Genomic DNA, 26,276 nt, shown 5'->3' with positions numbered 1-26,276 from the left:
TCCATCGGAATCGGGCCAAAATCGCATCATAGAAGTGCATAGCAGTTTACTCCACCTGTTTCTTTTGTTATTTTCTTGCTTTCATACCACTTGATCCTTTTGAACAAAGATTGTGCCTATTTACACTACTAATGTCTACTGTGCCCCTCTCTTTACTGCTTCATTATAATAAACAATGTTCGTTATTCTGGAACAAATACTTTTGGTTGCCATTTTGTGCAGTTATACTTGATGATAAACCATGTTGGTTGTGTAAAGTACTTTTTAGCAATATATATAGCATTTTAGTATGTAAGAACTTATACATATGGCTGCAATGTGTCCTTGTCCTTTTGTGGACTAAGGCCACACCAAACCTTGATATTGCATACCAGTATGTAAAGTGATGGCTTACCTGAAAGCTAATCATTATCTTGTAGCACCTAAACCAGTGCTTTTAATTAAAATTTTGTACTTATTTTAATAAATGATTTAAGTGTCAAAATAAAATCTGGTTTACTGGTTAGTATTTATTAATATTTTCTATGCCCTATATTATCTATAGTCGTGCATAAAATACTCAAGTAGAAATACATTATTTATCAATCTTCTCAAACTATGAATTATGTGAATAAGGGCATTGTCATAAATTACATTTGCATATGTGACCTACAGATATATGGTTTAGTACTCATGTGTAAATGATTATTCCAGCCTTTTGGCAAAGATTGGTGGCAGAACTTTGAGTCTGTGTCATGTTCGGTTGTCGTATCGCAGCCAATCTCCCTTCTAAAGCGATAGTAGATCACGGGGCGATACGCAATCAATGTTTTTCAATCTGAATGCGCTAATTAAAGTCAGGATTAGTTGCTCATAGTGGCAATACGCGACCAAACTGAGCAATCAAACTGATGCCTTTTCATGGACTTCAGCTTGCCACTCCCTGGGAGTACAAGCTGAAATACTGGCAGCTGGATGCATTCGAACATAGCTACATTTGAATAGCTTTGTTGGGTCCTCTCTAGTGGCTGCCGGCTGTGCAAAAATTACATACGGTCCATTGAAAGAAAGCGGCATAAACTGAAATGAGTAGCTGCTTTTGATAGTTACATTTACCAGAATATTTAGATGTAATTCTACAGTTGTATAACAATGATGGACGCAGTGTCATTTTATATACTTAGTGCAGAGTAAAGCAGATATCTGAAGGCAGCAACACTGTATCATCAGTGTTTTATGCAAGTTGGCATTATTTGTTTTTACTCTTAAATTTCCATGTTGGTCCTTTCTCTTGCTGCAGGCAGAGGATGATGACGATGATGACTACATCGGAGATCCTGATGAGGATCGTGCAGGGATGGAGGTGGTGCTCCATGAGGATAAAAAGTACTATCCCACTGCTGAAGAAGTGTATGGCCCAGAGGTGGAGACTATTGTACAGGAGGAGGACACACAGCCACTCACCGGTGAGAAAAACACAGTATGAAAGTGAATGATTGCCATCCTCTGTCTGCTTGTTAAGACTAACAACATAAAACAAATACAGTGCAGCATGGCTGCCACCAACGTTGTAATTAGTGTGGTGCCGAGTGAGTATACGGGGAAACCAACCTGGTTTTACCTTGTCAAAGGTATGCACAAAAGTCTCATACATTTAGGCCCTGGTACAGTACTTGCTATTTTAAATGTAAGATTTTTTTTCCCTGATTGGACATGCCAATACAGTTGTCCAGAATTGTACAGGCAAAGCGGTGAAATGATAATATAAATAGACATGCATTAGTTAGGAGATTTAGTTACTTTGCTATGGTTAATTAGCAGATGTAGCCTTGGGCTGTTATGCAGGAGGCTATCCCAACTTCTTACAAATGTCTTGTTAATGCCAATTAACTTTATTAGGGGTATGCAATGTCCTGATGGTGAGTTATCAGTACATAGAAGTGCTCGCCGTCAGGGTATTCAATGCATTCTCACCTGTTCCCTGAGGCGAGGTTTACACGCTGTCTGCCTTCTCGCCTGTTCCCTGAGGCGAGGTGGCAAGTGTGGCCGTCAAAATAAGTAGGTGGACCTTGCCGTGAAAGAAGATACTCGCTGGCCTCTCATCATTGAATACAGCGAGGGGGTTTCATGGCAAGGATGGATTATTTTCGGCAAGAAAAAGACATCCTCGCTGTACAATCCCCCTCGCCAACAGCATTGAATACTGCTACAGGTGTTAACAGGGGGTAAGCACGTGGAAGCCTGTAAAAAGTTAACGGATTCCTGCGTTAACCGTATCGCAGGACCTGATAACGGTGATTTTGTTTTTACCAGCCTTTCGCAGCTGAAAAAAGACCCCAATAACTCAAGAGTTAAGTGCAGGAGTTTTATTTTTTATATAATTCAGTGGGGATCATCGGCTGTGTTTGTGTGTGTGTGTGTGTGTGTGTGTGTGTGTGTGTGTGTGTGTGTGTGTGTGTGTGTGTGTGTCTAACATACCAGTGGATCCATATAGGTTTGCCTAAATGTACACAAGTCCGTAATATAACCATATATATATATTAGAGCAGCGGTTCTCAATCTACTTTGCTCTGGGACCCCAGTAGGCAATAAAAATTATTACAGGACCCCAGCAAGTTACCACAGAAGGTCACCACACTATGGGGTGAATTTATGAAGCTTGGAGAAGTGTTATCTATCCCCCTAAAGAACGTTATGAGCAAGGTGATAATGGTTCAGCCAATCAGCTACAATATGTAAATTGACAGGTAAGAGCTGATTGGCTGAACCATTATCACCTTGCTCATAACGTTCTTTATGGGGATAGATAACACTTCTCCAAGCTTCATAAATTCACCCCTCAGTGTGGTCAGCAGACTGCACATGCATGGCAGTGGAGGCACAAAATGATGCAAGTACAGTAACAGACAATTAAACTGATTTTTCAAACTCCTTTTATCACTGGCTGAGAGAATAAACAATTAATCAGCCTGATGGTCAGCAACATGGAGTCGCGATCCACTTTGGGGTCAGGACCCACAGTTTGAGAACCACCGTATTAGAGACAGAACATGTGCTAAGGAACACTGCCCCAAGCACCAAAAAAAAAAATCTGGTTTACATGGCAACCTAAGGAAATTATTACAGTTTAAACTTAAGAAGCACTTTAGTTTTAGAGGTGGTACATGGTAATTCTCCCAACCATGGTAATTCTCCCAACCAAAAGTGCTAGCTCCTACAAGGGGGAGGCTCAGTGCTGTACAACACTGCTTTCAGAATTGCTGCTTCTGACATGAATTCAGTTCAGTTTATGCACTTTTTTTTTTAGTGCATATAGCTTTTAATTTTCTATTGTTTGTAATTTGTTAGTTATAAGCAATAATTGGCTCTACCCAGGTTGTTTATATGGTATTCTGTGCATTCTGACTGGCTATTATGTGTATGATGGTGATATTGTGTAAATAACCTAATTTATGCAGAAAAAATCAACCAAAATGTACATAAAACCTTTACTTGGCCATAATTCTGTTACCAAAGCTTAAATGAAAATGTATCAATAATTAAGTATGTAAATTGGTCACTAATATACTGTACATAATTATGCATAATCAATTATGGAGACTTTGGGATCATTTTACTAAAGCTTCCAAAACAGATAAGTGGTGGAGTTGCCCATAGAAAACCAATCCGATTTCAGCTACCATTTCTTTATTGAATTCTGGAAAATTAAAGCAGCTGCTTTAGAAAGCTTTAGTAAATCCTCCCCCTTTGCAACTAAATCATTTACTTTGCTGATTCTGAATTAGTTGTATGCATGAGGAGAAACATATCTATATTTGTGCATTACTGTTTTTGCTATTATTTTATTTTCATAGATAAAAATATTTATTTAGAGCCTCCAGAACAATCGGGTTACCAATTTGGTAATTTCAGCTCATACTTTCTGGAGGTGCAATAAGAAATGAGCATTTGCAAATGCTTGTGGGCTGGTTATGGGTTACTAATTGCACAGCTCTGGACACATCAGGAGAAGTCTCTTTGCAAAGCAACTCGTGACTAAATGAGTCTGGCCTTGGGTTGGTGGTGTGCTACAATTGCAGACAGATTCCACTCATAATCTTCTGTAACACAGCAGTGTTCTATTAGCTGGGCATACACTACTGTGATTCCATGCAGTGTATTTCCAGCTGATCACCTGCGTGCCACCTGGGACCTTCTGGGTCGTATGTGGTCCATCACATGCGGACCTTTACTTGTGATGGATTGCATGCGAGCCCTGTTCCCCGCCCGACCCTCCGCCTGCATGTCAGTCTGACCTCCGACTTAGGGACATCACACAGTGTATGGGGCCTTTATATTTGGGTGTGGTATGTGACTCCGACAGTCAGGATCCTGACAGTCATTATCCCGAATGTCCAGAGTCAGACAGCATGGCGAGCGCAAAAAAGCCCCTTGCGGGCTCGCTGAGCTCGCCACTCTGCGGGCACGGTGGCTTGCTATGCGAGCCACCTATTCTATTCTCCCTCTATGGGGGTCGTGGACCCCCACGAGGGAAAATAGCGGGTGGCCGTCGGGCACCTGGCTGTCAGCGATTTGACAGTCGGGATCCCGACGTCGGGTAAATGACTGTCGGGATCCCGACTGTCGGGAACCCGTCCGGCACCCTTATATTTCTGTAAACTTTCTATAGCCTCAGTCTACTATACAATAATTTTATTTCTCTCTTACTCAAGAGCCTATTATTAAACCTGTCAAGGCAAAAAAGTTTTCGATAATGGAACAAGGGCTGCCAACTACCGTATATGCAATGGAGTGAGTATCTTTTCCACTAACCCACATCTTGTGTATAAGTGACCGCCTTGTTGCTGACCTTCTCATCTCTTCTAGTTTCTTGGCTGATCTCATGGATAATTCTGAGCTTATTCGGAATGTGACCTTGTGTGGGCACCTCCATCATGGAAAGGTAAAGGCCATGGTCATTTCTGAAGGTTTCACTTGTCAAACAAGAACTTTTAATGCCTGTTACTGAATGTATTAAAAATCCTTTTTTTGTAGGCATATTTCCATTTAAGGATTCTAAAAAACACCCCATAATGATTAAACATGAGATTTGCCTTCCAGTAAACTACAGTCATGTGCTGCTTCTGAAGTCCTCCCACTGTAAACATTTCCACTTGTAGAAATTGGGTCAGCAAATAATTACAATTTGCTTTACAAACGTACAGTTATACCATTTCTATAAACTATACATCTATAATCTTTTATCGAGTTGAAGTGGAAAGGTGTTAAATTATTGTGACACTGGGTTCTGTTATATTAACAATTCTGTTAAGGTGAGTCCAGTTGTAAGTGAGGGGATGTAGCTCCTTGGCTGAATACCGCACTGTTCGTTTATAGAATGGTGGGGTCTCCCCAACGTAGACCTGATGGCCTCTCAGCTGGACCACAAGGTTCACTTCTATAGGGCATGGATGCTAGTAGATGCCAGGGTGGCTTATTGGGCCATGTGGGTTATTTCTTTCCAATGATTTCACCATGTCTCCAAAAACATCAAGGCAGAATGTGTCCCAAACAGTCTGGTGGTCCCTCCTTTATCCCAAATTAGGGTGTTCTGTAATCAAATAGTGTCCGGCAAAATGGATTATTGCTTCATCAGATGGGCAGACAGCATTCAGCTGAATGTGTCTATACAATCTATCATTAGATAACCTTTCTAATGTGTCCCGAGCCTACCAGTGACAGGGAATGTATGCACTAGGTGATATTGTGAACAATATCGTCTAGTGTCTCACATGTAAATGATATGTCTGTTTCAAATGGCTGACCATTAAATCAGACTGTTCTAGTATTTTAGGTTTCATACCCGCCAATATGAGACTTTTTTTTATTTTTTTTTGAAATGTAAGTAACTGGTCTGTATACTGTATTTCCCCACAGACATGCTTTGTAGACTGTCTGATCGAGCAAACGCATCCAGAGATCCGCAAACACCCTGACCAGGATGTGAGTATACATGGCTAACGGTTACTGGGGTTCCGAACCGGTTTCTATTTCATTAATATAGAAAAGGTAGAAAATGTGCACAATGCTCTGAGTACTTCCATTATACTTTTGATTATTTTGTTTTAAAGAGATGAGAGATTTGTGTCACAATGCAAATATTGTCCATATTGAGTATTAACTGTTCCTGTAGAAAACCATCTATTTACCAGGACGGACAGTGATAGCACGGTTTCCTTCTGTATTGCTAGTAATATTACTATGAATTTTCTGCGACCTTGTTCCTAATACCTTATTTTTTTGTTTGTTTCATCCCACTTAGCTTTGTTATACAGATATTCTCTTCACAGAACAGGAGGTAAGTGGTTGTGGAACGCCCAAATTAATTTTATTTGTAAAAAGAAAAATTTATATTTAATGTTCTTTAAATGTAACTTATCCTGATGCCTATAATGTATTTTTTTTTTCTATTTTCTGCCCTCCCTCAGAGAGGTGTCGGCATGAAAAGTATACCTGTAACAATTGTCCTTCCAGACACAAAGGAAAAATCCTACCTGTTTAATATCATGGATACGCCAGGTACAGCACATCCACAAGTGGACAGGGGGTCATTTACAACATGTCTAATTATGTTTTTTGGTGGTAACATTTCCAGCATCCCCTGAAACTGTGTAATACCCCTTTTGCACCAAAATCCCTGGTTGGACCCTGGTCTTTGAACACGGGAGTTTCCAGGGTTGGACCGAGCTTCATACCCCATTTACACAGCACTGTGACCCAGGTCTGCGCTGTTTACACTGAACCTGGGTCAGCCCTGCTTTTCCCTATGGATGACATTAAAAATGTCCATTTTAGGACTGATAAACTGCCATCCAACCTTCCTTCAATGATTTTAAATAAAAATTAAAAGACATGACTGGTTAGCATTGAAAAATGTTGGTTTGTTTATTTTGTAAAATACTTTTCAAAAAGTTTTATTCAGTGCTCAAGCTCACATAGTTATAAAAGTGCAGCATCACCCATGTGCTCTCCCCAGCGCCCCCCCACCCAAAAAAATAACATAAATGATACTGCATCCAATTATGATTTCTGTGTGCGCTGCCCGTATCCTTCCTGGATGCTGTCTTTTGCCACTGCAGCGCACTGTGGAAAGGCATCCAGCACGTCTGGTATCCTTTCAGCACTACCTGGATGCCCCAACCTGGGTTGGGACCATTTACACCACCCACGACCCAGGTCCATCCACTGTTCAACCCTGGTCAGGACCTGGGTAGGAGACCAGTGGTACTGGACCTGGGTTGGCCCCTTTTACACCAACGCTGACCTGAGTCCAACCTGGGTTATGCCTTGGTGTAAAAGGGGTAAAATTGAGCTGAATCAAGAAGCTGTAAAATGTTCTCTTCTATGGTTGTAATTGGATTTGTGTGCAGCAGTAATCTGTGTGTCCGGCACATATTACCTTTTATAATGTCCTTCTTTAAAATGTTGCCTTGATCTCCCGGCATGAGACAAAACATGCACTAAAAACTTGCTTCTCTTGTGTCTTGTAAAGGGCATGTGAATTTTTCTGATGAGGTGACAGCTGGCTTTCGGATATCTGATGGCGTAGTGCTGTTTATTGATGCTGCAGAAGGGGTAAGGTTCTCAGCTAGTATCTCCATTGTTAGAGAGCTTGCATCAGAGCCAGAAAACAAGATTTAGACAGGATTGTATTAGAGATCAATATGAATTCTTCTTGTCTTATGCACACAACCGAATGTTGTTATAGTTAAATGTTTTTCAAAATCCTGCTGGAAAACGCATACCTTAGAAGATGGAGGCCTAAACTTAGCTTTGCATATGTTTATTTGAGCAGCTGTTTTTACTTCATATTACAGTAGGTTGATGGTCATGGTTTAATCCTATAATGCAGGGCTGGGCAACACCGGCCCTCCAGATGTTAGTGAACTACACATCCCAGGATGCTTTGCATTAGTTTTGCTATGTGGCCATGCTGAAACTGATGCAAGGCATGCTGGGATGTATAGTTCATCAACATCTGGAGGGCCGGTGTTGCCCAGCACTGCTATAATGGGTAGTGATACATAGAAACTTTTGATCTCTGTGGTGGTGCATCTGAATGGTTGGCAGAATCTAAAGTGACTTGGCTACATAGTCACAGCTGGCAGATAACATATACTGCGGTTTCCATGATCACTCGCCCAACCATGACGTACCACCATGCCATGTTATTTGGTTTGGTTTCCCTGCTGTCATAATGAGGCAGTCAAAGTAAGGCAGTACAAGAGGTCATCCATTCATTAGAAATGGGTTGTATGAGGTCCTAGCCACATACTATTTGCTTTTTGACCTGTGCAATGCTGTTTTTCTCCTTACATCGATCTTTAACTTTTTTCTTCCTGCCAGGTGATGCTAAACACTGAGCGCCTGATTAAACACGCTGTGCAGGAACGTCTAGCGGTTACCGTTTGCATTAACAAGATAGACCGGTTAATTCTCGAGCTCAAGCTTCCTCCCACCGATGCCTATTATAAACTGAGGCACATTGTGGATGAGGTTAATGGATTACTGAGGTACATGGAACATTTGAGAGCTATTTCTTGTGATGGTTTTTATTTTCTGTCTTTCTCTATTATTAAAGACCTAATTTAAAGTTATTTCAGTATGAAATGTGTTTTTTTTTTTTTTTTTGTTTCCCTTGGTGCATTTTGTCTATATATACAAACTGTATTAAATTGTAAATTTGGATATGCACTGCAGGCAGCCATTTTTTTTCATTCATGTTGTGTTTTTTTTTTTTTTTTTTTCATTTTTTTATCCCACTCATCCTTTTTGGTAATCAAAAAGCCTGATAAGAATGTCCAATAGTTCAGAGTGGGGCAGGAATTGTGCACGTACTGAGCAGAAATGTACATTTTACACAAATGTACTATCTGTAAAACTATTTATAGAAATGTAGTTCTTTAGAAGTCCATTGGATAATCTGTGTGATTAAAAATGAGTGTAGCATGTCTTTTAATATAGCCTATGTAACCTCGTGATCCTTTGTGTCTCTCCCCAGCATGTATTCTACAGATGAGAACCTGATTCTGTCCCCACTCTTGGGCAATGTATGCTTTGCAAGTTCCCAGTACAGCATCTGCTTCACCTTGGGCTCTTTTGCAAAGATCTACGCAGACACTTATGGTTAGTTCTCATTTACACACTTGGGGAATGTCATCTAATTTGTAGCCGATAAATGAATTTACAAAAGTATTGCAGAAAAGAAAGTCCGAGGTGTTCTACTTTGGGTGTAGGGGAAACCTAAATATCTTTAGCATTAGTGGTACAACACTGCTTTGGGGACCAATACAATACCTATGTATGCCAAGATTAAGGAAGATTATACAGTAAACGTTTACGGGCTACTGTTTTTGATAATACTTAAGGTGAATTAATTAGTACCAGGGATATTTTGATTTAACCATCTGTGCTGAAGCCTGGATATTACTAAAACCTGCACTGTTGGTGTGCCTTGAGGACTGTGGTTGGGAAAGCCTGCCCTATATCATTTGTTTAGTATGTACTGGGGGCTGTTAGCGTGATTCACCACACTGACTGAAACGATAGCTGACTTAGGAAGAAGAAAATGTCAATGGGAAGATTTTTCTTTTGTGAAGGAAAAGATTGGAACATAACATGAGAAATTCTTAAAATAAATGTAATACAATTTTCTGATTTACAGGTGATATCAACTATCAGGAGTTTGCCAAACGATTGTGGGGTGATATCTACTTCAATCCAAAAACGTAGGTAGTATTTGACACATGTTGGGTGCACACTTGTCCAATCAGTCTGCTTATATAATCCTACTGCAGATCTTCTTGTAGAATCTCCACTAAATAATAGCTACACATCTGTCCAGTTTAAATCTGTTTCTGGGGGATAGGAGGAATTATTAGTGATATTGAGATGGGGGAAAGGGAGGAATATATATGATCAAGGAGGAGGTTGAGAATAAAAAATATAGTATTCAAATATAGGATAATAGGGACAAGGGATTTTAATAATATTTATCACTACTGCTCCTACTAGTAGTATTATTTTAGAGGTGCTGTGTCTAGGGGAAAATTGTATGTGGGTAAGGAACTGGCTGCAGGGCAGGGAACAGAGTGATTGTAAATGGTTAATTTTCAGATTGGATGCCACTGGATACCTGGGGCCTCTGCTCTTTAACAGATTTATTAACGATATTGAGGATGGACTACAAAGCTAAGTGTCCATCTTCACGGATGACACTAAATTAGGCAGGGTGATTTCAAATGGATTAGAATGCCTTCTTATTACAGAGAACTTTAATTAGCTGGAGAAGTGGGCAAATACATGGAATATGTGAACCTCTTCAAATTGAGGTCTGGAAACAGGACTCCTGGGCATCCCCTGAGACTTGAGGGGAGGCAATTTCGTATCCTCCGAAGGAAAGGGTTCTTTACGCCGAGGGCAGTCATGTTTTGGAACTCTGTCAGAGGAGCTACTTCTAAAACAATGATAGAATATAAATCAGAGTGCCAGTCCCCAACTATAATATGACAACAAAGAGCTATAAATTGCACTAAGAATGGATGTATAAAGCAAAGATAATTACCCGATATGACAGGAATGTTATTTATTAAAACAAGATAACCACCAACAAAAGTAAATTATCTGTGACACGGGAGTGATAGCAGCTGAATAAAGGTAAAGTATTAGTGTCCCAACTGTAGTCTGTAAATCCTTCATGTTTATTGGACCAGCCCGTTGCGCTGGTGCCGAGCTGTCCAGCCTGGCTCCTCCACATTTACTGAAAACGCCCATCGCAACAGCTTCCATTTGGTGAGAACTATTATTTATATCCCATCTGCTGTCTCCAATTTGGCTGTTATCACTCCCATATCCCATGTAATTACATTTGTTTGTTATCTTGTTTTTATGTGTTTTAATAAATAATGTTCCCATCATATCGGGTAATTGTCTTTCCTTTTATACATCTCATTCTTGGCACCATTTATATCTTTGTTGTCTTAGAGGAGGTAGTACTGGCATACACAATTAACACTTTTTTAAGAAGGGGCTGGACAAATTTCTAGCGAAGAACCACATACAGGGTTACACCCCTGTTACAGTTTAGTAGAGGGAAGAGCGTGGAAAGTAAGGACTATATACAGTAACCACTTGATAGCCTAATTTATAATCAAATAACCAATTTTTTAGCAATTTATTTAAACTGGTTGAACTTGATAGTTGAATGTCTTAATTCAGCCTTACTAACTACTGAATGTTACTAAGTATTTCTTTTTAAGCTCTGGTGTTTTCAGGAGCTCTTGCTTACTACTTCTCTGCAGATTGACAACTACTTCCTCTCACTGGCTAATATTAGCCAGCACAAGGGGCGGATTGATGACGTGGCTCGCCGCTAACCTTTTGCATTTTATAATATAGAGCTGTGAGGCCATTTTGAAATCGTCAAGCACCACCACCACATTAGGCCTGCTCCCTCTGGATCCCACACCACTGTCAAGACCAGAGTTTAGTCACCTGCTTCAGTCTCCGCTGCCTACAATTTACTGGTTGTGGACAGGTCTGGTTTTTTAAGCATTTTTAAAAACCAGGAGAGCCCACGGTCTGCAGAGAGGGTACACCAGGCATTCCCAACCACTGTCCTCAAGGTACACCAACAGTGCAGGTTTTAGTGATATCCAGGCTTTAGCATAGGTGGTTTAATCAGATTCACTAAGGTACTAATTAAGTCACCTGTGCTCAAGCCTGGATATCACTAAAACCTGCACTGTTAGTGTGCCTTGAGGACCGTGGTTGGGAATACCTGGGGTACACACTTGTCCAGTGTCTGAAAAACCAGTCTGTCTGTAGTCAGATTGGACAAATGTGTTCCCAGTTTAAGGGGAAGGGGTTAATATGAATTAATGTATTCCTGTCCACATGCAGGACTCAAATGACATTAACAATTAGGGTTGTAAACTCTAATTACCTTCCGTATGTAAGTAATGATTGCAGCTTCTGGAATTTTGTTGGGTACTTGCTCAGCACCCAGCTGCCTTCATTAATTTAAACTAATTTGGGTAGGGTTTTTGGGATCCTTTATTGAATGGCAACATACAGTAGGTTTGGTATGTCTGTCTGGTATTTATGCAAAGGTGTGAAATATCTAGGTAAATGCATTCACACACTTATATTTTTTTCATCCTTTCTTTCTCCAGCCGTAAATTCACCAAGAAAGCTCCAACAAGCAATTCCCAACGCAGCTTTGTGGAATTTGTCCTGGAACCACTCTACAAGATCTTAGCTCAGGTTGGCACAAGTTCAGATTTTGTTTTATTTTTAATACATGGGCCTGTATTTATCTTCTATCTCTCTTTCTTCTCCTGCAGGTGGTAGGTGATGTAGATACATCTCTACCTCAGACACTGGAAGAGTTAGGAATCCATCTCACAAAGGAGGAACTAAAACTGAACATCCGTCCTTTGCTTAGACTCGTGTGTAACCGCTTCTTCGGGGAATTCACAGGTAACCCCATACACTGAACATTATGGTTAAAGTGGTGGTTCATACATGGTACAATGTAAATCATGGCAACTAATAAGATTAAGTATCTTTTTACTCTAGCACAGTTTTATTAGACATCTGCTTGGTATAGGATACAGCATATTCTCAGATAATAGGCATGACGTAATGCAGTCCGAGATTGCCGGACGTGCAGTATACCAGCCAATCTCTGACTTGTAGTAATTGCCCCTGTAAAAAAAACTTTGGAGATCGTCCGGCATCCTGTATGTACGATTATCTTGGACTGCATTGCATCCTGCCTAATGTGTGCTGTAATTTGGCTGAGCCTTCACTAAAAGCATTATAAAGTATATCCAATGCCCCATTGAAATCCTTTGTATGTGTTAGCAGTCTGTTGCTCCTTCTGTTACTATTCTGATTTCCCTTTTGTCTTTCTCTATTTCTCTAAGATGTACTTCCTTCTCTCACTGTACAGGTTTTGTGGACATGTGCGTCCAACACATTCCTTCCCCAAAGGCTGGTGCTAGAGCCAAGATAGAGCACACATACACTGGTGGCATAGATTCGGAGCTGGGGGAGGACATGAGTCTCTGTGATTCCGATGTGAGTATCTCTTGTTTTTATACAGATCACTCTCTTTTCCTTGCTTGTTTAATGGCAGTTTTTACATCTACCACTGGAACACTATTTTTTTATTTTAATATGGGGGAGGCACACTGTGGTACTAACCATTGAATGTTCCTGAAGCCAAAAAGAAAAGGCCGTTTTATTTAGAAATGGAACCTTTTGATATGAACATGCATGCAACTGCTTCCCTTCTCATTGGTGGAATTTGACATTGTATCTAACCCCTATCTCTGGGATTCAGACCAGTTTACTGTTGTCATGTATTCCAGAACGGTCCATATCTTTATATGTTTGTGAACGTAACTTACATTTTTTAGGTAATGGTTCTTTAAGAACAACTGGAGGTTTAGGATAAATTTCAGATAAACTTTAATTAAACTTGATTTCAGATTTTCTTTAATGTATTTTATGCACCTTTTACTAAATATATTTGCTTCATCCGGCTTCCTTAATGTGCTTTCTAGTATTGTTTTATATAATCAGGATAAGATGATTATTTGTTGTACCCAACCACATTGCTCACCGTCTACAAATCTATCAAGAGCTTTCCTATCCCAGAGCATCAACTGTAACCATCTTTATGATTATATAAAGGTTTTAATTAAAATATACACTTAAGGTAATTTCATCCTAAAGAATGCAGAAAGGTTAAGTACAAGCGAATGTGGTTGGTTAGCGATGAAGAAGCCTTCAAACTCTGTTACTAATAATATTGTGAATGGTATTAGTAACCAGTCTAGAACACTACATGATGATGGAATTCAGCGATATTGGTTACATATATTTGCGCAAATATATGCGTAAGCCCCCAAGCTATTGTGAAGGCTTCTCTGTATAATGGGGGCCCCTTGTCTAGGTGCAGGGTGCAGTACCGCAAAAAAACAGCCCAGAGCAGCACACCAGTGAAATACTATAGTGTTAATATATATTAGTGATAGGAAGCCAAAGCTATTTATAGAAAGTGAAAAAAAATGAAATGTAATTAAAATATTACAGAAGTAGTGTTAGTGAGAAGAAAAAAAATAGTGCTAAGTGTTAATAGAATGTAAAGGTGTGCCACACCCAGCCTAACCAGTCCGCGGGCACCGCACCCAACACCACCGTTACCCTAAATTGGGTCTACGATTAACCAGCAAAGAGCCACATGATAATGGCTAAAATATATCTGAACTAAGAGCTACCTACCTTGGAGCAACCCCAGACTACTCCATTTGGCCTATCAGGGCCTGCATCTCCTCCTAATGCAGGCTCCTTCCTGCCTCTCACAACAGACCTATAGATAATATCTTCCCTGCCATAAACAAATCATAATTGGTATATTCTCTTTTGGTGATCAGTCCTAGGATTTTAACCTTTTTCAAGCAAAGAGAAGAATAATTCTTCTAGTCCGGGTTTGAAGCCATAAAGTAATTATATAATTTCATTCTAATTACTGTTTGGGGTGGGTTATGTACATTGCATTACAATGAGCAACTGATGCTGGAATCTTCCATATTAGTTCTGCAGAAATAGATGATCGTGGCAACGCAGCCTACACATTGCCATATCCGGAGCCATGAACTACATGAACTAACCCTGGTTTCGTAGACACTGTACAACCTTCCTTCGTAACGTAATAACATTTTTCTTTGCATTAGGGCCCCCTGATGTGTCACACAACAAAGATGTACAGCACAGATGATGGGGTGCAGTTTCATGCTTTTGGCCGTGTACTGAGTGGGACTATTCATGCTGGGCAACCAGTCAAGGTACTGGGAGAGAATTACACCTTAGAGGATGAGGAGGACTCGCAGGTCTGCACGGTTGGGAGACTGTGGGTGTCTGTGGCTAGGTAAGTGCTATTACTGGCAGTGGTGTTCTTGGTAATTGTTTCCTGGTTCATTCCATTCAGCATAGCTTTCTATTCCACGTAGGTATCACATTGAGGTGAACAGAGTTCCTGCTGGAAACTGGGTTCTCATTGAAGGCGTCGACCAGCCCATTGTAAAGACTGCCACAATCACTGAGCCACGGGGCAATGAAGAGGTAATCAGATCGGTTTGAAAGAAGAAATAAATAAAAATGCATAGTGTCGAATGTTTTAGGACATAAAAAAAAACCTTGTGTAATGAAAGTAAAAATAAACTATTCACAGATCAGTATAAGAAAGACCTAGTAATACTAATAAAGAAATCATTTTCTCAACCATCCATAGACAGGCACTCTTGGGCAGATGTACTACACCTGGGAGAGAAATAAAGTAATAACCAATCTGCTCCTATGGCAGATACAATGAAGACACCAGGACACACATAATTTAAAAAATGCAATAAATGCTCAGCTGCCTGCATGGTTTTGCCTGCTCATGTCATTATGTCACCTGTTTAGATGCATTTTCACCCTGCTATTTATTGCCCACACTCCTCCATTATTATCACAGCCACCGTTCTTTCCATTAGTGCAGATTAGGAATGATCATAAGCCTTGCTTAATGTATGCACAATTTACATTTTTGTTTTTTGTTCTTTAGGCTCAAATCTTCCGGCCATTGAAGTTCAACACAACATCTGTCATTAAAATTGCAGTTGAACCTGTTAACCCTTCAGAGTTGCCTAAAATGTTAGATGGGCTGAGGAAAGTCAACAAGAGTTACCCTTCTCTTACCACTAAGGTACTTCTTTTTGCCATCAATTTATCTTTGGCAGAGACTATCATGAGGCAGCTATGACGTTTGGTAATATGTCATGTTTTTTTTATTTTATTTTTTAATACCTTTTTCCAATATTCTGCTGCTTCTGTCATGTGACTGATATACGTTGGTCGTTTATGTAAAATCTAACTCTCTGTCCATGTGATCTACACTAGGTGGAGGAGTCCGGCGAGCATGTCATTCTTGGCACAGGAGAGCTATACCTGGATTGTGTTATGCACGACCTGCGTAAGATGTATTCAGAGATTGACATTAAGGTGAGTTCTACAATCGGGATGAGTTTACTTTTTCTTTGCACACACAGTTTTGAAGTAAACCGTGTTATATTTATTCCATTCACCACATTTCTACCTGCTTCAACTAAGTGACACTTCCACATTTTTCTATCATTCTGGTGGATGCTGGGACCCTGGCTTTGGTGGAGTGCAGGAGCCAGGCACCAAGACGTTAACTATACTAGAAAGAGCAGCACAGGCTCCTCCTTTCCTATACTTGGCCTAACATCCCTGAGACCAGTTTTTTTTTTCTCTTGGTGCTCAAGGTAATGGGCACATTTTTAGGGGGCTGCCTTCAGCCCCAAGTAACTCTCTCTTCTTTATTTCTTTTAATTCAACACCTTTTACTTTTAGGTAGCAGATCCAGTGGTGACATTTTGTGAAACTGTTGTGGAAACGTCATCACTAAAGTGTTTTGCTGAGACTCCAAATAAGAAGTAAGATCCCAAAAGTTTTCTATATGCTACTGGTTGTTATTCTTTCTAATCTCTCATGCGGACTTGTTGTTCACTGTGTCAGTAGGGTTAAGAGCGGCATAATGCACTAATGTGGTGGTGAACCTGTGCCCACCTCCCACACAAATGCTTCACACTACACTTAAAAGCCATGTACAGTATTTCCATATGTGCTCAGTATGATATATTTCCAGTTCTTTAAAAGTACCATGTATATATCAGAAGCTTTTACACAACATTGTCAATGTTTTACAACCAGCCCATTATATAAATCATTTTAAAGGATGTTGGAACCTTGAGGGTATAAGATGACTTCAGCGGCGTAACTATAGCACCGCAGCCCCCGCCACCGCGGGGGGGCGCTGTGCATGTGGGGGCGCCGGAGGGCTGCGGTGCTATAGTTACATCCCCCCCCCAATCCCCGCAGACTTACCTATCTCGCTGGTCCCAGCGGCTCCGTCGTTCTGCTGAGGACCATCACAAAATGGCCGCCCCCATATAGCACACAGTTCTCTGAAACTGTCTGCTGTATGGGGGCGGCCATTTTGTGGTGGTCCTCAGCAGAAGAAGAACGGAGCCGCCGGGACCAGCGCGATAGGTAAGGCTGCAGGGGATTGGGGGGGGGGGTTTGCGTGGGCGCTTGGGGGTGCTTGGCGGGGGGGGGCGCCCCCCCTAACGGCGGGGGGGCGCCCAAAACTTAGTTACGCCACTGGATGACTTTGAACCTAAAATACCTAAATGCTCCTACTTTTTTAAACTTTATTTTCTAAGAGAAACAATACAAAACAAGATCACAACTATGACACAAAAAAAGGATGATTTATTTAATTTTTTTTAAAGTATAACTAAACAAAAAAGTTAACCATAGGGGAGGACATAGACAGGAAACGGGAGGGGTGAGCGGAAAGGAAGGGTGAGAGGAGTAGAAAAAGAAGAGAGGGGAAAGGGGACATAAACAGGTACAAATGTGTCATGGCAACATGCATATAAATTGGAAATTAACTTAAAAGATTGCGGAAATTCAAATACACTAAAGACTCTCTTCGAGTCTGGGGGTGGCCTGAATCAGTGGATCTACACAATCCAGGCCCAGAAACACACCAAAAATAGACTCACAAAATAGAAGACGTCAACAATAGATCTAGGGCAAGTGGGACACCTGATATAGTTTTCACTAAATACTTCACTTTGTTTGTAGCTGTTTCAAATCTGCGTGTGTGTGTGTGTGTGCGCATTCACCTATTGTGTGGGCATGCAGGGTACAAATAGAGGAAGAATCAGACCAGCTCTGCATTTGTGTCAATGGGGAAATGTACTAAGGTGTGTATTCTTGCTTCAAATGTGATGTTGCTATGGGCAACCAATCAGAATCTAATTCTTATTTATTTAACACCCTCTAGAAGATAGTAGACCGGATCTGATTGGTTGTCCATAGCAACATCGCATTTGAAGTAGAATACACATCATACAAATTTCCCCCAATGTGTCTAAAATGTTCTGCACCCCTCCCTTTCACACCCATCCTTCATCTACTTCTCTCTTCTTCTTTTTTTATTACGTTATGTTTATTGTCCCTAGAAATAAAATTACAATGATTGCTGAGCCACTGGAGAAAGGTCTGGCAGAGGACATTGAAAATGAAGTGGTGCAGATCTCATGGAACAGGTACACATCTAGAGCATATCATGCAATGTGAAGACTGTGTTTTACTTGAAGGAACACAAGTTAATCCAGGTCCCATAAGGCAGATCCTCTAACATTGTGTACAAAATGCTCTGCTCCTGTGCTTTCCTCTTAATTTGTGATCTATATTAACCGGGTCGAAACCTCGTTCTTTTCAAGTAACTAGCCCAACACAGGGACTTAAACCATAAATTAAGAGGGAAGCCTAGGTGGAGTTAATTTTCTACCTGATAAATGGGGTCATGTTGAAGGGGGTCTGGCCATGGGTTGTCAGAGGTACAGCTTTACGTTCTATATAATGTATCCTTTTAAGTGATATGAACAAAGACTTCATGTTTGAGGGGAATATATCAGATTTTGTATGTTGGATTATATTAAATCAATTGCTTCCTAGTTGTGCATACCACCTCCTCCCCATTCAGACTGTCAGGGCTGGTTAGCTACATTCTGCACTGCAGCAGGGAGAGGTGGAAAATGCAGTATGAATTTCTACACCATTAAGACAGCCATTATGTTTGCGAAGTCTAGTTTTACAGTGAATAACTTATTTCTCCAACAAATTGATCCTCAAAAATTAATACATCTTAATAAAGTTTCCTTAAAAATGTTAATATTGCATTAGTAAAAATTGTGTTCAGTCTTCCTTATCACACTCATTCCCTGATCACTTTATCAATGGTTGACAGGAAGAAACTTGGAGAATTTTTCCAGACCAAATATGACTGGGATCTTTTAGCTGCCCGTTCTATCTGGGCATTTGGTCCAGATACCACTGGTCCCAACATCTTAGTAGATGACACTCTGCCTTCTGAGGTATGTACCTGGTAGCAGGTTGTTTGTTTTTGTAAACCATGATATTTGCCATTGTACATTAATTTTTTTTGTAAAGTGTTGGGGTACTACATCAATTGTGTAACTGCACATATGGAAAACCATGACCTGATGGTGTTTTGCTCCAGAGAGCTTAGAAACTAGTGGGGATGGGGTGCAGTTGAGTAGCCTGTATCTGCAAAATAGCTGTACAGAATGGGAGAAGTGGGGCCAGGTTTAGTTATGGGGTTGTGTCAACCCTGTCTGTGTACCATACCCCTTTAGCATAAAATCTCTCACAAGCTGGGCCATCTTTACTCCTAATACTATCACCCACTCCATGCTCGCTTCAGTGGCACCTAACCATTGGTTTCTGTCACCCTGCTGCTTATTTGAGCGCAATGACAACTGATGCAGTTTATATGCACCGTGTACTTCTTTTTTTGTCTTGTATTGTAATTCACTGGGCAGTATTCAATGAGAAAAATGTGCCGTGTTTTATGGCGAGTTTGTGCTTTTCTTGCGTTGGACGGAGACTTTTGCTCTCAAAGCGAGCAACCCTATTCAATGTGCACTTCTCGCCGTCTTTTGAAGTGATTTTCGCCGTGTCTCATCTTTTCATGGAGAAGTGGAATGTGAACTATGAAAATAAAAGGTTTTTTGTTTTAATTTTGGTGTAAAAAAATCAGGAATTTTATTCTGAGAAGGGGCATGCTATTTTTATTCATGTGCTTATCGCATATATATATATATATATATATATATATATATATATATATATATATATATATATATATATATATATATATATATATAATTATTATTATTATTATTATTATTATTATTATTATTATTATTATTATTATTATTATTATTATTATTATTATTTTTTTTTTTACACAGAGCAGCCAGCAGGGAGCCGAGCCGCTCATTAGATATTCATATATTCACTGCACCCGATCATTACATATGCATGATCGGGAGCAGTGAATATAGCCGGTCCCCTGCTGGCTCGGGGGGGGGCAGCTTGTGCTGCCTGGGTCCCGGGGAGCCCACCTGCCCCCCACATACGTTCTGGGGCAGGCAGGGAGACTTCAATCTCCCTGCCTGCCACCGTCCCACAGCTCCCTGCCGCGGACGCTCAGGGGTTAAGATTCGCCGCAAGGGGCAACTCGCCCCTCCGACATTGAATACGGAGAGAGCGAGTGCCAGCCAGCCCTCCGGAACACAGCGAGTGTGCAGCGAATTGTTGCTCATTCCTTTTAATATGAAGTTTACCTTCATTACTAAACTGCAGGAAATATTATGGTGGCCGCAAACTATTTAAATCCTGCAATTTATTTCCTTCATGCATTTGTTTTTTCAGTAGGAAATTTTGCAATCCTGGTTACTAGATTCCTCAAATTCCATATAGGACTGCATATAAAAATTGCAGTCTTTGGTAAGGCACCTGGCTATAACCTAATTCTTTCTACCAGACCTATCCTGTACGGCGGCATAACTCCCGGGTCTTTGAAAGCAATGTCCCATGCTGCTGTTTGCAGGAGTCATTAATTAAAAACATGGTTTCCCAGCTGTGATGAGTGCCACCAACATAACCCAACTGGCTTATTTCTCTGCCTCGAAAGAGGAGTAGTAAAAGTCCCTCAATATTGGCTTGCTGCAATAGTTTGTTGCAGTGAGTGCCAAGTCTTGCTGGTTCAAGTGACGTAAGCTAGGTAAACAACTATACAGCTATAAAGCCGATCAGACATATAATTGTATAGGTGCATATGCAGGAGTGTTAGCCAATAAATGGCATAAACAGTTCCTCCAAACAGTCAGATTGGGAGGTCACATAGAATAATCCGCTTTATATTTAAGATGGCCGACCTCTCTTCATATTTAGGATAGCTGACCTCTAAAATTACCTCAGTGTGTACAGGTTGCACACTCAGAGGATAAATGTTCCCAGGATTAGAGTGTTTATCTGATCTGCTATGTAATCAACCTTCAGTCTAGTTTGTAGCTACCCTGGTTGTATACGGTTAGTGAAAAGAATTCAAGTGATTGTAAACCTGTACATCAAGTTATTTTGTCTCTATTTTACATTTACTGTTTCTATGTGTCAATACAGGTGGATAAAGCTTTGCTGAGTTCTGTGAAGGACAGTATCGTACAGGGATTTCAGTGGGGCACAAGGGAGGGGCCTCTGTGTGACGAGTGTGAGTATGCACGATATATCAGCCAGGAACTTTGCATGGTTTGAATAAATACCATTCCAGTTTCAAAGAATTGTAATAGATTTTTGATTTTACTTCCTTAACAAGATTGCAACTCTATTTTGGATTTCTTCAGATTTTTCCCATTCTTACTCTTTTTTATTTCTCCTATTTCCACTCAGTGATCAGAAATGTGAAGTTCAAAATCTTGGATGCTGTTATCGCCCAGGAACCGTTGCATCGGGGAGGTGGGCAGATCATTCCCACAGCCCGTAGAGTGGTGTATTCTGCCTTCCTGATGGTATGTCATACCCCTGTAACCAGTATCTCTACTCCTCCATCTTTCACTTATAATACTAGAGCAGGGGTTCTCAAACTATTTTGCTCTGGGACCCCATTAGACAATAAAAATAATGACAGGACCCCAGCAAGTTACTGCAGAAGGTCATCACATCACATGTGTAGTCAGCAGACAGCACATACATGGCAGCATTGTGGAAGCACAAACTGATGGGAGGAGTCTAAAATAACAGACAACTCAACAGATCTTTCAGTGACTTTGAATCACTGACTGAGATTAGAAAAGTCATTAGCCTGATAGTCAGCAACATGGAGTCGCGACCCCATGCTGAGAAGGTCAGGACCCACAGTTTGAGAACCACTGTACTAGAGCATTTTTTTACTATTGTGTCACAAGTTCCATGTCTCACAAGCACAGAAAAGAAGTTAGGGGCTATTGATTGTTAAATTATAAAGTCTGTTATATACAAGTAAATTACTTTTACCACCTTGGTCTAAATATAGCGCTAAAACTGAAGTTAGACCGACCACTGATAAATCCTATTTTTACAGTAATACATAGGACATAGCCCTAAAATATGTTGTGCACAATGTACGATTAGGTGGTTTTATGGCTTCAATGTTTCATGACATCCTGCTTCTAGGATTTGCTGTTCCTTGTGAGAACCTTTCATTTTCCTCTCAGTGCTTCTCCCTTATGGTAACCTGTTAACTCTTTCAGGCCACTCCCCGTCTCATGGAACCATATTACTTTGTAGAAGTCCAAGCACCTGCGGACTGTGTTTCTGCTGTGTACACTGTCCTGGCCAGGAGGAGGTAGGTGTTGGATGATAGGTCATGCACAACTGGGATATCATTGCTCTTGTACAATTGACATTTTATTGCTACCTCTCTCCTGTAGGGGCCACGTAACGCAAGATGCTCCTATTCCTGGATCACCCCTCTACACCATCAAAGCATTCATCCCAGCAATAGATTCTTTTGGCTTTGAGACAGATCTGCGCACTCACACCCAGGGGCAGGCTTTCTCCCTGTCTGTCTTTCATCACTGGCAGGTAACATGGGAAGGGTTGGCTATGGTGGTATATCATTGGCTGGCTTACTTTTCATCTGTAGCTATGTTCAGTACCACCTATTCATCTTTCTCCCCACAGATTGTGCCAGGTGACCCCTTAGACAAAAGCATCATAATACGCCCTCTGGAGCCTCAGCCAGCACCACATCTCGCCCGAGAGTTTATGATAAAGACAAGGCGTAGGAAGGTAGGTTTGGTCTTGGAGATCTAAATGTAATTTTACCTTCCCTCATAAGAGAGTGATTTATCGCCATATGATTAAAGTGTCAGCTAACACTTGACAGAAGTTTTATATCTAGTAATTTGCCTGAATCTACTTTGCTGTAAGGTGTTAAATGTAATAGCTTGTTATAGGGTTATATTATGGCATTAGGGACATTGCAGGTAAATAGAGGTGATTACACCCTACACTACAAAAGAGCCTGTAAATGCTGCCATACATCTGCTTCGGTAGATACTTTGACTATTTTATCATTGATATTTCTAGACCAGTGATGGCTAACCTTGACACTCCAGCTGTTGTTGAACTACACATCCCAGCACGCCCTGCATCAGTTTTGGCATGGCCAAATAGTAAAACTGTAGCAGGGCATGCTGGTATGTGTGTAGTTCAACAACAGTTGGAGTGTCAGTGTTAGCCATCACTGTTCTAGACTAAGGGGGTTATTTTGTTTCACTCCTTCTGGCAAATTTATTCTTAGATGGACAAATCCATGTGCACTGCAGGGGGGCAGATGTAAAATGTGCAGAGAGAATTAGATTTGGGTGAGTTATTTTGTTTCTGTGCAGGGAACTACTTTATTTTTACACTGCAATATAGATCTTACTTGGAAGTAAAACCCCACCCAAATAACACACTCTGCACACAAGTAGCATCTACCCCACCTGCAGTGCACACGGTCAATGTAAAGGCAAAAAAATCCACTTTAATATGGAAAGTCTATTATGGTACTCATACGGGTGTGGATCAGTTGGTCACCAGCAAGTTGTTAGACATGCATTTAGGTTGACATGCAGGAAGGTCGACAGGGTCATTAGTTCACCAGTCAAAAGGTCAACATGGGGGTTTTCACAGTTTTTTTTTTTTACCTGAATGTCGACATGGACACAGTTTAAAGTGCACCGCGTCCCTTCGTATGGCTCGCTGCGCTCGCCATGCTTTCGGCGTGGTTCCTCGCTACGCTCGGCAAACTATCTTATTCTCCCACCACGCCCTAGTGGATGGTAGGGCATGAAATACCGCCTGTTGGCACATGTCCGCTTAAAAAAACGGAGAAAATACACGTGTCGACCTAATGACCCTGTCGACCTAGACTCGTGTCCACCATACTGCATGTTGACCTAGACACATGTCGACCTAATGGTGTCGACCTAATGACTGTCTAACAACTTGCTGGTGACCCAATGACCATATCCCGCCCATACACTAGGGTAATATGCATGCAATTTGGTCATTTCTATGTAACTGCGGCAATCAATCGCATAAAAAGCGTCCAATTTGCATGTATTTGACAGCATATGCGATGCTCAGCCCTGTGCACATTGCATTGGAGCCTGGGAGTCGCACAGCAAGCAGGAGAGATTTCGGTACTTGTTTCCTAGCACGGCCACACCGATTTACATCGGGGTGGTCGTGTCGGAAAAATCGGGTCCATCGCATGCGATGCGATCGACGCGATCGACGCGACCGACCCGATTTTCGACCCGATTTTTTGATTGAATGAAATGTAAATCGGGTCCCTGGGACCCAATTTTACATTGGATTCAATGTAAAATATTCCCTAGACCCCCAAATTCAACGACGTAAACCCCACCCCACGATAGACGCCAACCCGAAGCGTGGCGAGCGCAGCGGTGCGCGTCCTCCGACCTTTTCATTCCCCTACTATCCACGTCGGCGTGGAGTTGAGAATAGAATAGTGTGGCGAGCGCAGCGAGCCACCGAGCCCGAAGCGTGGCGAGCGCAGCGTATACCTGTGAAGTTATACGCGTCCCCTCGCTGCGCTCGCCACGCTTCGGGCTCGGTGGCTCGCTGCGCTCGCCACACTATTCTATTCTCAACTCCACGCCGACGTGGATAGTAGGGGAATGAAAAGGTCGGAGGACGCGCACCGCCGCCCCTCGCGGGCTCGCTGCGCTCGCCACGCTTCGGGTTGGCGTCTATCGTGGGGTGACGACGGGGACATCTATAATGTGAAATGGGTCATATTGGCCCATTTCACATTTTTCACATTTTTTTAAAGGTGAGATGGACTTAATCAAGTCCATCTCATCTTGTGCCATTATAATGGCACAAGATCGACGCGATCCTCACGATTTCAATGTTAAAAAATATTTTAACATTGAAGCCTATGGGGAAATCGGGGGCATCGCGTCGGGACCAATGTTAATGGTCCCGACCGACGCGATGCCCCCGATTTTGTACCTTTGCCGGCAAAATGGACCTGATTTCAAAGGAAATCGGGTCCATCGTGTGGATCGTGTACCTTAACTTAAAGGTACACGATCCACAAGATTGTGGCCGTGCTAGGAAACAAGTACCGAGATTTCTTTTTCCCTCTTGTTGCTGCTACAGCATTGCACTCAGTCTTCAGTTGTTGCATCTCACATTTGTACTAAACTGCAGTAAGGAAGGGCTAATTCACATGCTCAAATGTGGAAAACCCCTGCAATAACAGTTCTTCATTTTATAGATTACTCCTTTTTATGGAGTCCATTCCCAGCAATATGAAGGGATTGGGAGAGTCTTTGCATATCTATACCATTGGCTTTGCTGGGGTTTCTCCATAGTGGGGGAGATTTGAAAGATCTAAAGCTGCTGTATCCGATCTCACCTGGCACAGAGACCTCCAAGAAGTACCAAAGGACATCACTGTAATAGTAATAGAGTAGAGGTATTTCCACTGGTGCTAAAGTACTTTTTATACAATACATTGTTTTTAAACAAGTGGCTGTGAAAAGTATATACCCAACATAAGTTGTTAATTGTAATATACATGTAGTAATCCTTTTGCATCTGCTGTCTTCTCATTCAGGGATTAAGTGAAGATGTAAGCATCAGCAAATTTTTCGACGACCCTATGTTGTTGGAGTTGGCCAAACAAGACGTGGTCCTGAACTATCCCATGTGAACAAAACAGGCGGCGATCATCCATGCACTGGTCTCTCCGAGCCGCGAAGAACATCCTGCTGCCACATTGTGATACTGTACTGTGATACTGGCATTGTGCCACAAAATGAACCATCATTTTGGGTTTATCAGTAAATGTTGTCACAGTTGACATTCACTTAATTATGGCATAAAGGAAGACTACAATCTTCATCCTGAGTTAGCCTTGTGATGTATATATAATGTTTGTTTTTACTTTTTAAAATAAACTTTACAATTCTATTATTGTCTAATAACTTTTTAACCCTTTGAGTGTACATACAGATAGTGTACATACAGATAACCCTTTGAGTGCCAAGGGAGTTTGGCAAAATAGATATGAAAATGGCCACGCAAATCTTTTTATTAACTGTTTGAGTGCCAACGTTGCTGTGAGATCCTCAAAATATCTGTAAAAAATGCCAGTGCCACTCTTTTTGGCTGCAATATTTAACTAAGCTTCACTTTATTGACTGGCTGTATTTGTATTTACAGTGAAAGAGCGCACTCTGAGC

General features: G+C 41.2%; 1 protein-coding gene across 1 annotated transcript in view; it reads left to right on the top strand.

Annotated features, from left to right (window-relative positions):
- Positions 1-26,004, top strand: part of EFTUD2 (elongation factor Tu GTP binding domain containing 2) — a 32,590-nt gene extending 6,586 nt beyond the window's left edge. The window contains exons 3-28 of the mRNA XM_083147446.1: positions 1,280-1,445; positions 4,692-4,770; positions 4,846-4,921; positions 5,896-5,961; positions 6,281-6,316; positions 6,447-6,537; positions 7,511-7,593; positions 8,365-8,531; positions 9,020-9,144; positions 9,683-9,746; positions 12,192-12,282; positions 12,363-12,498; positions 12,974-13,101; positions 14,763-14,956; positions 15,039-15,150; positions 15,635-15,775; positions 15,970-16,071; positions 16,444-16,526; positions 18,123-18,209; positions 18,914-19,040; positions 21,154-21,241; positions 21,421-21,539; positions 22,260-22,354; positions 22,440-22,593; positions 22,693-22,800; positions 25,649-26,004. Coding sequence (XP_083003572.1) covers positions 1,280-1,445; positions 4,692-4,770; positions 4,846-4,921; positions 5,896-5,961; positions 6,281-6,316; positions 6,447-6,537; positions 7,511-7,593; positions 8,365-8,531; positions 9,020-9,144; positions 9,683-9,746; positions 12,192-12,282; positions 12,363-12,498; positions 12,974-13,101; positions 14,763-14,956; positions 15,039-15,150; positions 15,635-15,775; positions 15,970-16,071; positions 16,444-16,526; positions 18,123-18,209; positions 18,914-19,040; positions 21,154-21,241; positions 21,421-21,539; positions 22,260-22,354; positions 22,440-22,593; positions 22,693-22,800; positions 25,649-25,744 — 2,814 coding nt within the window. The 3' untranslated portion in view covers positions 25,745-26,004. The remainder of the gene's footprint in view (positions 1-1,279; positions 1,446-4,691; positions 4,771-4,845; positions 4,922-5,895; positions 5,962-6,280; positions 6,317-6,446; positions 6,538-7,510; positions 7,594-8,364; positions 8,532-9,019; positions 9,145-9,682; positions 9,747-12,191; positions 12,283-12,362; positions 12,499-12,973; positions 13,102-14,762; positions 14,957-15,038; positions 15,151-15,634; positions 15,776-15,969; positions 16,072-16,443; positions 16,527-18,122; positions 18,210-18,913; positions 19,041-21,153; positions 21,242-21,420; positions 21,540-22,259; positions 22,355-22,439; positions 22,594-22,692; positions 22,801-25,648) is intronic.
- The last annotated feature ends 272 nt before the right edge of the window (positions 26,005-26,276 follow it).

This window comes from Crinia signifera, chromosome 6 (genome assembly GCF_055691185.1).
Source record: "Crinia signifera chromosome 6, ASM5569118v1, whole genome shotgun sequence".
Classification (NCBI taxonomy): Eukaryota; Metazoa; Chordata; class Amphibia; order Anura; family Myobatrachidae; genus Crinia; species Crinia signifera.
The sequence above is the reverse complement of the archived record's forward strand: the minus strand, read 5'-3'. Positions and strand labels throughout refer to the sequence as shown.